Genomic DNA, 11638 nt, shown 5'->3' on the forward strand with positions numbered 1-11638 from the left:
GCGGTCCCGGGGCGTCGTCCTTCCGTGCGAGCGCGTGCGGGGGTCTGCACGGGTTCGCCAGCCCCCCTCAAGCCGGCCAGGCGGCCATGGCCGACGAGAAGACATTCCGCGTCGGCTTCATCGTGCTGGGGCTCTTCCTGCTGGCCCTCGGCACGTTCCTCATGAGCCACGACCGGCCCCAGGTCTACGGCACCTTCTACGCCATGGGCTGCATCATGGTGATCGGGGGTGTCGTCTGGAGCATGTGCCAGTGCTACCCCAAGGTAGGTGCTGGTGGCATCAGGGGGGCTGCAGGCCCCGGGCCCAGGAGGGTGGGGGGCTGTGCCTCGGCTCTGGGTATAATCCCCCATCTTTCACTGGCCTTTCCATCCTCCCCTCTTCTACTCTCTTTTCTTCCCTTTGCCCTCCTGAGCATCCATCCCTCCATCCCTCCCTCCCACCCTCCGTCACTCCCGCCCTTCCTCCATCCCTCCCTGCCTCTGTCCATCCCTCCCTGCCTCTCTCCATCCCTCCTTCCATCCCTCCATCCCTCCCTGCCTCTCTCCATCCCTCCATCCCTCTGTCCCTCCCTCCATCCCTCCCTCCATTCCTCCCTCCCTTCCTCCATCCCTCCCTCCATCCCTCTGTCCCTCTCTCCACCCCTCCCTCATCAAAAGGACTGATCAGGAGCCCGGGGTCTGGAGCCCTGAGCCACGAGGGAGAGCAGGGAAACCCAACACACGACCATGGGCCTGAAACCACAGCTACCGAGTGTTTGCTGCCTGCCAGGCACTCCTGCTTTCACAGTGTATGTAGTTCATCCTCACCCAGAACTTTCTGGTACCATCTGCAGTTCATTTCAGAGTGGAGAAGCACCAGGCTCAGAAAGGTGAGGTCCCACAGCATCTAAGTGTCAGAGTTGGGGTCGCAGCTCAGCTGCGTGGGGTTTAAAATACAAGCCTCCCCCTTGGAGGGCTATCCCTGTGTCCCGGAGCTGCTGAGAGTTCCAGAATGGGTCAGCTCTTAACCTTGGGAGGGGCAGTGCTCTATTCTTCCTTTTAGTGTACTCCTAGGCTTATCAGCAACTTAGTGATGAGAAGAGCACTGGTTTGGGAGTCCTGAGTTCTAGTTCCAGCTGTCTCAAACTCTGTGTGACCTTTGTCTTTCTGAACTTTGGTTTCTTTTGTCTGTGAAATGGGCCCCAACTCCTATATCTCCCAGGCTCCCAGAGTTACTACGACGATCAGAGAGGAGATGGGACGTGGGAAGGGGTTATAAACCATAGGGCGCTGTGTTTAGGAGAAGGGCTCTCCCAGTCTCACTGTTATTGGTCCTCCCAACAATGTGTGGACCATGTCGGGAGTTATAATCCTTCAGGGCCCAGAGAGGATGAGCCACTTTTCCTAGGTCACACAGCTGGTCAGACAGACTCAGGGAGAGAAGGAGAGAACTTGGGCTCTGTCTTTAAATGCCCCGAAGACTTTGGTCAAGTGCTTTCCCTCTCGGAGCCTGTTTCTTCATTTGTACAAAGTGTGTGTCAGGAAGAGGGGGTGGGAAAAAGGGTGCATCGAAGGGCCCTGTGGGTCCTGACATGAAGGGCTCCAGGCCCTGGGCAGCCGCCACAACCTGCAGCCCCCTCCTACCTCCCACCTGGTGGCTGTGCTCAGGGGCTCCTGGGAGGAGGGAGGAAGTTCCTGGGGGCCTGGGCCCTGCTCTCCCAGCCCTGCCCCCTCCTTGGGCCAGCCCGGGGCTGTCAGGGTGTTTGGTGCTGGGGCAGTCTGGACTGGTTTGTAGCCGTTTACGGAGCAGTTTACAGTCAACTAGCCCCTGTCTGTGCAATGCCCTGAGCACAGGTCACCGCAAGAAGAGGTCCCCCGGGGCCCAAGCCACCCGTGTTACCACCTCTCTTGTCAACCTGCCAGTGAGGAGGCGGGATCCTGGGGCCCGGCAAGGGGACAGCAGGGGTGTGGAGGGCCGTGTCTTTCCTGTCCTCTCGCCCTTTACCAGAGATGGTTGGGGGGGGGTGCTGCAGAGGGACCCGGTGGCAGTGGCGGGTGAGGGAGAGAGGGGAGAGGGAATCCTACTGGGTATTAATGAGTAACTGTTGATAGATTCACGTGTTTGGGTGCTGGGGAGGCAGCAAGGCAGGGTAGAAACAGTGCACGCTTTCCTGTCCACCGGGCCCAGCTTCAATTCCCTCCTCCCTCTGCCCCTCTTGGGTGACCTTGACAGAGCCTTGCACAGCCCAGGGTGGGGAACCAGTGGGGTCTTGTATGTGGGGGGGCTGTTATCACACATTGTCGTCAGGACTGGTGTTTGTGGCATTGAACAGGTCTCTGTATGTGTGTGTAGGGGTGTGAGCGCTGGTGTGGGTCCGTGTGGGTGGGTGTTTCAGAGATGCAGGGAAGGAAGGACGGTGCTGTGGGACAGTGAGGTGTGCTGGAGGGAGGGGCCCTATCTCCTACATCGTCTCAGAGCCTGGCCCATCGGAGCCCTCAGCAAATGCTGGTGCTCATCCTCCCCTCCCTCTCAGTGCCCCACAAATGGGAATTTTCTGGATTGAAAGAAATATAAATACAAGGGAATGGAATCAGTCAATTAAGATATAAGACTAACATGACTTGAGCTGTCCTTGTCTTTGAGGGGCTGGGGATCTTGTCAGGGAGACAATTTTCTGCCTGATGGAGAGGGAGTAGGCTTCACGGAGAAGATGAGCTGGCCTTTGTAGGCTAAGTAGAAGTTTGCCAGGCAGAGAAGATGAGGAAAGACTTTCCAGGAAGAAGGAACAACACGACAAAGTCATGAAGTAAAAGCAAGGAGAGTGGGTCAACATGGCTGCTGCGAGGTGGGGGCTGGAAGGAAGGCGGAGACAGTGGGCTCGGCTCCACAGGCCCTGGGATGCCATGCTAAAGAATATGGCTTCTGCAGCCGATGAGGCAAGAGAGGGACATGATTAGCTTTGCAGTTCAGGAAAGTTATCAGGCTGACATCATCTGAGAGGAGGAAGGTTCGGGGGCAACCAGGCCAGGGAAGGAGGCGCCTTCACTGGGCCAGGTGAGAGATGATGGCCCCTGGACTAAGGCATTTGAACCCAAGACTGCAGGAAATGAAGGACATTGCTCATTCATCAAATATTCAGTCCCTGCTGTGCTTCGATATAGGACTGGCACTTCTGAGCGTATCTCGTTGAATTTCTGAACTAGACTTCGTCAGATGTGGTGGTCAGCTGGACCTCAGGCATGACAGAGGAGGAGGAATTAGGGCAAAGCTGGAAGACAGGACAGTCAGGGATGTTGTGCCCATTGGCAGAGATGGGGCAGGGTTGCTGGGAGAAGGGAAAGGTTGGCAGAGAAAGCAGGGCCTCTCCCTGTCTGGCTTCTGTTTCTACCCACAGTTCCCCCAGTCCCCTCTCATGCCTACTCCGCTGGAGTCCAGGACCAGGCCCCTGATTGGTGGCTGATGGATCTGTCTTCTTCATGGGTCTCCCTCGATCCCTCTGCTCCCTCCGTTTGGGGACTGCTCAGTGCTCTGCCTAAACACAAATCTGTCTGTGTCCTCTCCTGCTCAGAACTCCTCCAGGGCTCCCACTGCTTCTGCGTAAAGACTGAACTCTTTAGTCTGATGTTCTGGGGTCTTCATAGTCTGGTATCCCCTCACCAGTTTCAACTTTGTCTGTCCCTCTCTCTTAAAAGGACTTGTGTTCTGACACGCTCCAGCCTTTCCTTCTCCCTCAGGCTCTTCACTGTGGTGATAATGGTGACGATGTTTTGTGATGATGATGATGATGATGGTAATAGTGATGATGATAGTGGTAATGATAGAGATGGTGGGGGGGTGGCGATGATATGACGATAATGTTGATGGAGGTGATGACAGTGATAGTGGTGGTGGTGATGGTGAGGGTTGTAGTAATGGTGATGGTGATGATGGAGATGGTGATGGTGGTGACGGTGATGATAATATGATATTGATGGAAGTGATGATAGTGGTAGTGGTGATGGTGATGGTGGTGGTGATAGTGACAATGATATGATGGTGGTGGTGGTGATGGTGGTGGTGATAGTGACAATGATATGATGGTGGTGGTGGTGATGGTGGTGGTGATGGTGATAGTGACAACGGTATGATGGTGGTGGTGATGGTGGTGGTGGTGGTGATGGTGATGATGATAGGATGATGGTTGTAGTAATGGTGATAATATTGATGGAGATGATGATGGTGGTAGTGATGATGATGACAGTGATGATATGATAATAATGTTGATGGATGTTGGTGGTGATGATGGTAACGGTTGTAGTAATGGTGAAACAGTGATGGTGGTGGTGGTGACGGTGATGATGATATGATGATGATGGTGAAGAGGAGGAAGGGGAGGGGGTGGTGACTGGGCCATGAGGTAATGAGGCAGAGGAGAGGGCAGCTTCTAAGAAGTACAGAGCCAGCTGGCAAGGGCAGGGTATCCTTGGTGGGTGTGGAAGATACCAAGAGCCCTACCTTATTTCTAGACATTTCAGGGAAGCTTACTCCTCCATTCATCCTTCCCTTCTCCCCAGCAGGATGGAGCTTTTCTGGTGCAGACAAGTGTCTTTTACTCATCACGGAGGAAGAGATAAAAGGGCTTGCTACTTGTGACTCTGTATAACACAGTGGGGTCTTGTCAAATAGTCGTTGAACAAATTTTCAGTTGAGGAGAGCAGGACGCAGAGACGTCAGATAACCTCGTCTTCGGTAGCGTTGAACTGTGGTTTACTGAGCAGCTGCTAGTGCCCAGCCTTGCGCTGGGGGCTTCCTTATGCATTTTCTCATGGGATCCTCACAGCGGCCCCAGGAGACGGGTATCGCCAGCCCCATTTTTAAAAATTGTGCTAAAATATGCATAGCGTAAAATTTACTGTCTTAACCATTTTAAGTGTAGAGTTCAGTAGCATTTTTTAAAAAATATGTATATTTTTATTTTTTAGTAATCTCTACACCTAACGTGAGGCTCAAACCCACAGCCCCCAGATCAAGAGTCACATGCTCCACCAACCGAGCCAGCGGGGGGACCTTACTCTTCCGTAGTGTTCGTTACATGCACACTGTTGTGTAACCAATCTCCAGAAGTCTTTCCATCTTGCCAAACAGAAACTTTATACCCATTAAATGATAACTCCCCATCCCCCTCCCTCCAGTCCGTGACAACCACCGTTCTACTCTCCGTATGAATTTGACTACTGTGGGTACCTCATCTAAGTGGACTCCAACAGAATCTGTCTTTTTGTTATTAGCTTATTTCTTCAAGGCTCATTCGTGTCGTAGCATGTGTCAGAGCTGCCCTGCTTTCTAAGGCCGAATAAGGGTCCATTGTATGTCTGTACCACATTCGTCTGTTGTTGGACACTTGGGTGTCCACCTTTGGCTGTTGTGCACAGGGCTGCAGGTCTCCCTTTGAGGCTAGCCCCTTTTACAGAGAGGCACGTAGAGGCTCTGAGGAGATGACCTGCCCAAGGAAGGAATTTCCCCAGTCTCCCAGACCCCCAAAGCAGGGCTCCTTCTGTCTCACCCCCCGCCCCCGCCTCCTCTATGACCTGCCTCCCCTCTGCCATCCGGTCCCCACCCCATGTGCTGCACTGGCAGCAACCTCTTGATCCCTGAAAGTTCAGTACAGGGAGAGGTGGGCGCCATTCCAGCCCTTCACCTCCCTGTCCCCGACCACAGCTTCTGTGCCAAGAAATACATGACACTCACTCACCAGATATGGGTGACACCAGGCACATTCTGGACACTGGACGAGGATCCTGGGCAATGACAAGATACCACCTTCCCCGGGGCAGGGCTGTTTGCCTCATTTGCTCGTTGCTGCCCCCTAGTGCCTGGAAGACTGCCTGGCACACAGCGGGCGCTCGCTCAATGTCTTTTGGGTGATGAGCCAGGTGGGAGCAAGAGCCCAGAAATTCCTCCACCCACTGGTGCTGGGCCCTGAGCGGACCCCTCTGCGGTCACACGGGGAGGCCCTCCGGGTCAGGATGGGTGTGGGAGCCACAGAGAAGCCTTCTTTCCTTTGCCGTGCAGATTACCTTCGTACCTGCTGACTCTGACTTCCAAGGCATCCTGTCCCCAAAGGCGCTGGGCCTGCTGGAGAACGGGCTCGCTGCCGAGACGAAGAGGTAGGTAGGTGCCAGGCCCTCCGGGGCAGGGGTGGCGCAGGTGGAGCCCCTCAGGCCAGTCTCCTCCTCCAGTGGAGAGCGATGGAGTGGGGTGGGAGGGGCGGGGGGTGTCGCCTCCTCTGGCCCCAGCTTCCTGCTTTGCCCCCTCACTTACTGCGAGCATGCTCTTTGAAACCAGGGATTGTTTGGACTCTCAATTCTACGAGGTAGGCATTTATTCCCATTTTACAGATGAGGGAGCTGAGGTTCAGGGACTTTGTCCTGTCTTGGCGAATTCGTGGCAGACCAAAATCAAAAACAGGTGTGACCCTAAATCCGAAACAGCTGTGACTGCTGCTATGGCAAACAAGGGACGTGGTGATGGCCAAACACGGCCCTGGGGCTCTCCGCTTACGGGCTGTGGGACTTGGGGAAAGCGACTTAGCTCTCTTTGTCCAACTGTAAAATAGGGGTCCTAATCGCACATTTCTCCTAGGGCTTTGGGGAGGGCTGAGAGAGTTCATATGAGCAAAGCACTAAGAACAGAGCATGGAGCGTGGTGGGCCCTGTCTCCACGTGTCGTCGTCAGTAAGACGTGCTCCCTATCAAGCAGAGATCAAGTCAGGCAGTTCGCACTCATTACTTCCCTCAGTCCTCATAGGAACCCTGGAAGTGAGGGTGTCGGGCCCTTGACACCGAGGAGGAAACAGGCTCAAGAGTACAGTCACAGGGCAACCGGGTGGCTCAGTTGGTTCAGCGTTCGACTCTTGATTTTGGCTCAGGTCATGATCTCTGGGTTGTGAGATCGAGCCCCGCATTCGGCTCCATGCTGGGCGTGGAAGCTGTTTGGGATTCTCTCTGTCCCTCTGCCCTTCCTCATCTCTCTCTTTCTCCCTCTGTAAAACAAACAAACAACAACAACAAGAAAACCCCAAAGAAGTCTAATCACAGACCTCAACGCTCACAGGGAGCCAGTAATGGACCAGAGCAGACCTGCCTCCCTAGAGGTGCCAGGCCTGGCCCGCCAGGACACAGCAGCAAGCACTCCCACCCCTGGAGGCTGTGACTCTGTGCTCAGAAGGCGGGGCTGCAGGTCCAGGGTCTGTGATCAGGGCTCTGGAACTCTCTACTTTGCCTGGGGAAGGAGGCAGTGATATTTTCTGTTCCTGGCACAGAGTGGCCAGATGTCCCCAGAGCAATGAGGTATCTAGCCCCTGGGTGGACATAGGACTGGTCACGCAGGAAGAGTCATTGCACTGAGCTGAGCTCCTGTGTTCCTCCTGTGTGATCCTGGACAAGGGATCTAGTCCCTGCACCTCACTTCCTGGGGCGGGGGGGGGGCTGTAGGAGCATAGAGAAGGGGATGGCGGGAGCCCCCACACTGCCACCTGGCATTGGAGGCACTTCCGGCAAGCCAGCCCAAGTCTCCAAGTCTCCGTGCTTCCCTGCTCCCAGTTACCGTGGGGATTCGATGAGCCACCTGACGCAGCCTGGCAGGCAAGGAGCACCCAATAACTGGGCGCTTGCTGCTGCTGCGTCCTCTCCCGAACCATGGGGAGGATCACTCTGCTTCACGGCGGGGTGCAGAATAAATGTGATGGTAGCCATGGGCTTTTAGCCCACCGTCTGCAATGCAGCACACTCTCGGTCAATGCCAACCGGCCTGCATTTCACAAGTGGACCCTTGGGGTTAACTTCGGAGACGTGGAGTGAAAGGAGCACTGACAGGCCTTAGAGTCTGAGCTCTGCCAATCCTCGTTGAGCCTCAGTTTCCCCATCCACGAACTGGGTGCATTTACATCCCCAAAGGCTTGAGATCCGGGGAGACCGGATGTCTAGAGCAGGAGGGCGGGGGGACAGCACCAATGTCTCCTCCTGTGATATCTGCTAAGTGGACCCACCTGCCTGTTCTCTCTCTTCTCTCTGCCTGTGCGCTGCCCAGCCCCCAGCCCCCATACGTCAGGCTGTGGGAGGAAGCCGCCTATGACCAGAGCCTGCCGGACTTCAGCCACATCCAGATGAAGGTCATGGGCTACCGTGAGGACCCTCGCCCCCTGCTGTCCGCCAAGCCAGATCAGCCGCAGCCGGGAGCCAGTGATGGAGGGGGAGGCGGCCCTTGTGATGCTCGGGGCTGGATGGAGGCTGCGGTGGTCATCCACAGGGGTTCAGATGAGGATGAGGAAGAACGCAACCTGACTCCAAGCAGGCCCAGGTGAGTGCCCCGAGTGTGGGGCTGGGGGTGCTGCCCAGTTCCCACGTGAAGCAGGCTGGGCTGTGCGCCACTCAGGCCTGTTTGGGGACATCTGGGAGTAGAGAGGGCATGGGTGTGGGGACGCCCCGAGGGGCGGCAGGTAGAGCAGACACATGAGTCTGGCTGAGTCGGCCAGGCCTGGGTTTGAATCCCAGCTCCTCTGCTGTGTAGCCTTGGCAAGTTTCTTACCCTGCTGAGCCTCAGTTTCCCCATGTGGGAACATTACTCCTGCCTCAGAGGGCTGTTGTGAGAGTTGGGACAGTGAGTTCATATTTGGACTCTGCCGCTGATGCGCTCTGTGACGTCGGGCTGTTCGCTCCCACCCATGCCGTCCCTCGCTGGCTGTGAACGGGGTTTCTCATTCATCCATTTACTCATCATCCCACCAACACTGCTGGGCACCGCCTCCCGCCCCCACCCTACAGGAGCTCCCAGGCCAATGGGAGAGGCAGACGTGTTAACAGAAGGTGACACCTTGTGTGGTGGGGGCTGAGGGCCCACAGGAGGCCCCTGAGTGGCCGGAGAGGCAGGGGAAGAACCTGGTTTGGATAAGAACGTAATAATGCCCATTTCTTGAGCACCCACTATGTGCCAGGCATTGTGCAAAGGGCTTTGCACACGCTGTGTGCTGTAACCCTCTGAGACAACCATAGGAGTGAGTCATCGTGTTCTCCCACTTTGTGGGGGAGGAAACTGAGGTCCAGACAGGTGAACTCACCTACCCTGGGCCCTGCAGCTAGTGGCTGGAATTTGGACCCAGGCAGTCTGACTCAGGGCTATCCTGGCTCTCTGGGCCTTTGCTCCTGCAGCCTCCAGGCCTGTCTCCAGGGCCCTGCACCCTTGGCTTCCTTCCAAGATGACCTGGACGTGGACTGCAGTGAGGGCGGCAGCCCCAAGCCCTCTCCGCCGGAGGGAGAGAAGCCTCACTGCCCGCCTCGGGAGCCCTGGGCCTGCAAGTGCCCGCCGGAGCGCTTCTATGACTTTGCCCTGATCGACGCCCCCACGGCGGAGGACGCGCCTCCAGAGGGCCAGCAGCGGGACACTGCCCCGTCTGGCTGTTGGCAGCCGTCCCAGAGGGCGAAGAAGGACGAAGAGAAGGCTTCAGACACAGGCACAGAGGAGCCAGAGCAGGAAGAGGAAGACTTGTACTATGGGCTGCCGGACAGCCCCGGGGACCCCCTCCCGGACAAGGAACTGGGCTTTGAGCCCGATGCCCAGGCCTGAGGTGGATCTGCTCCCTGGGTTCTAGGCCCGCACCGCTGCTAACCCCCACGTGACCTCACAGGGCCTCAGTGTCCCTGTCTGCAAAATGGGCTTATGTGGAGGCTCAAACAAGACAGCAGGCCTGAGGGCACGTGGAGCACTCAAAGCAGTGCACGGGGAGGGGGTGCTTGCTGTCCAGGCTCTTCCACTCTTCGCTTTCTTTGGCAAAGCTTTGAAGGTAAAATATAATTCACTGAGAAGATTTGCAGCCGCTGGGGCCCTCGAGATCCTTTTCTGCATCCCCCCAAAGCCGGTCTCTGAACAGGACCCTCCTTGGTGCTACCCCGGAGGCCCTGATCGTCTGCGAAGGCCTCTCAGGGTTCCCGTTTCTGTGGAGTCCTATAGCCACCCCCGCTTCCCCTCCCCTGTCCCACACTCAGGTGGATGGCGTGATCTGTCTTCATTCGGAGCTAACCACGTCTATCCTGTCCACATCCCTTCTGCAGCTCCCGTCGCCCCAGATACAAAATTTTCCATACCTCACCTCCGCAGACCTCCCGACTTGCCCCTGGCCAGCCCTGTGCCACAACCTCTGCTCCTCCAATTCCGAGCCCCCCTCCCATTCCCCCAAGCCCGTCCCCAGCGGTCCCCTCCATCAGCCTGCCCTTTGCTTCCTTGTCTGTCTGGCAAATTCATGCTCATCCTTCAAGTCCCAGCACAGATGTCCCTCCTCTGAAAGCTTTTCCTGATGTGACCACCTCACGGAACGAGTTCCTTCCGGCTCCTCTATGCCAGCTTTGGGCCTTGACCATGGATTGCTGGAGTGTGACCCCCCCACTCAAGGCTAGACCTCTGCTCTACCCAGCTCAGTACCTCCTGAGCTCAGATCAGTGGTCTTCGAAGGCCTACAAAATGGACCAGAACCTTTTGCAAATGATGCCCCCATCCCCTAACTCTTAGACCCCCAGGCCCTTCACCCTCAGGCAGTCAAACCTCCAAATGGCATGCATCGGAGTCACAAAGGCAGGCAGAAAGCCCCCAGAGAAAGCCCCTTCCCTGCAGAATACACCTCCATTGGCTAAGGATGGGGGGTGATATGAAGCCTCTTGGCTTGATTCAGTTTGATTCGGGTGGCGTTTACTGAACATCTACTGTGTGCTGAACGCTAAGCCAGGATTTTTAAGGGGAGAGAGACATGAACTGATAAGGTTCTTGCCCTCCAAGAGCTTACCATCTACTGAGCTTGGCGCCTTGAAAGTTAGGAACGGAGAGCAGAGTGCAAGCCAAGGAGGGAGCAGAGAAGTTAGAAATGGAGAGTAGGGTCCAGAGGCAGCCGAGGGATAACCACACAATCGTCTGGCCCATCAAATGCAGGACAGATCGCTCAGGCTGCCTGAGCAGGCCCTGAAGACCCCCTGTACCGCCGCTCCACGGTGTAATGCTCGGATCAGGTTGATCGCTGCAAAGCGCCGGTGTGCCCCAGCGCGGACAGCAGCAGCTTCGGAGAAGGGGGCAGTGGCACGACTTCCCACCAGGTCTTCGCGCTCAGAACTTGCACCCTGGGCCACTGGGAGGAGGAGACCTTCATCTAGGCTGGGCCTCTGGGTTGGGGGTGGGGATCTCAGCTGAAGAAAGGGGCTGCCCCCAGTGCTGAGTCAGAAGTGCACGGCCGGCAGTGGGCTGCCTGGTGGCACCGTTGCTCAAGCCTCTAATTCTAGGATTTGGCTCAGGGTCGTGAGATCAAGCCCTGCATCAGACTTCGCACTGAGTACAGAGTGTGCTTAAGACTGTCTCTGCCCTCCCCATCCCAATAAAATAAATAAAAGCTTAAAAAAAAAAAAAGGGCATCCCCCTGGAAACACACTCCTCTTTCATTCTGGGTCATTACCACCTCCAGCCGGCAAGCCTCTATAGTGAGGGGTGCCCCCAGGCGCGTGCCCTCTGCTCTAACATGGTCCTGCTGATGGCCCCGAGACAGTGGACCCGGCGAGGTGCTGCGCGTTCCCATGCCCTGCTTACTAAGGCAGGGGAGCAGGTGGCATCAGAAGGGCCGTCTGGGCAAACGGCTAAAATAAAGTTT

At 56.2% G+C, this 11638-nt stretch overlaps 1 protein-coding gene across 1 annotated transcript; it reads left to right on the plus strand.

Annotated features, from left to right (window-relative positions):
• Positions 1 to 11391, plus strand: BSND (barttin CLCNK type accessory subunit beta). The gene is made up of 4 exons (XM_034653227.1): positions 1 to 263; positions 6031 to 6125; positions 8047 to 8316; positions 9165 to 11391. Exons 1-4 carry the CDS (start codon positions 87 to 89, stop codon positions 9577 to 9579), a joined length of 957 nt encoding a protein of 318 aa, XP_034509118.1. The 5' UTR covers positions 1 to 86; the 3' UTR covers positions 9580 to 11391.
• Positions 11392 to 11638: the final 247 nt, after the last annotated feature.

This window comes from Ailuropoda melanoleuca, chromosome 2 (genome assembly GCF_002007445.2).
Source record: "Ailuropoda melanoleuca isolate Jingjing chromosome 2, ASM200744v2, whole genome shotgun sequence".
In the NCBI taxonomy this organism is placed as follows: domain Eukaryota; kingdom Metazoa; phylum Chordata; class Mammalia; order Carnivora; family Ursidae; genus Ailuropoda; species Ailuropoda melanoleuca.

Bases quoted from the DNA above. Each gene is read 5' to 3' on its own strand.
- BSND (XM_034653227.1), top strand. From the start codon at position 87: ATGGCCGACGAGAAGACATTCCGCGTCGGCTTCATCGTGCTGGGGCTC. The intron at 264-6,030 runs GTAGGTGCTGGT...TTTGCCGTGCAG, and splicing joins TGTGCCAGTGCTACCCCAAG to ATTACCTTCGTACCTGCTGA. The intron at 8,317-9,164 runs GTGAGTGCCCCG...TTGCTCCTGCAG, and splicing joins CTGACTCCAAGCAGGCCCAG to CCTCCAGGCCTGTCTCCAGG.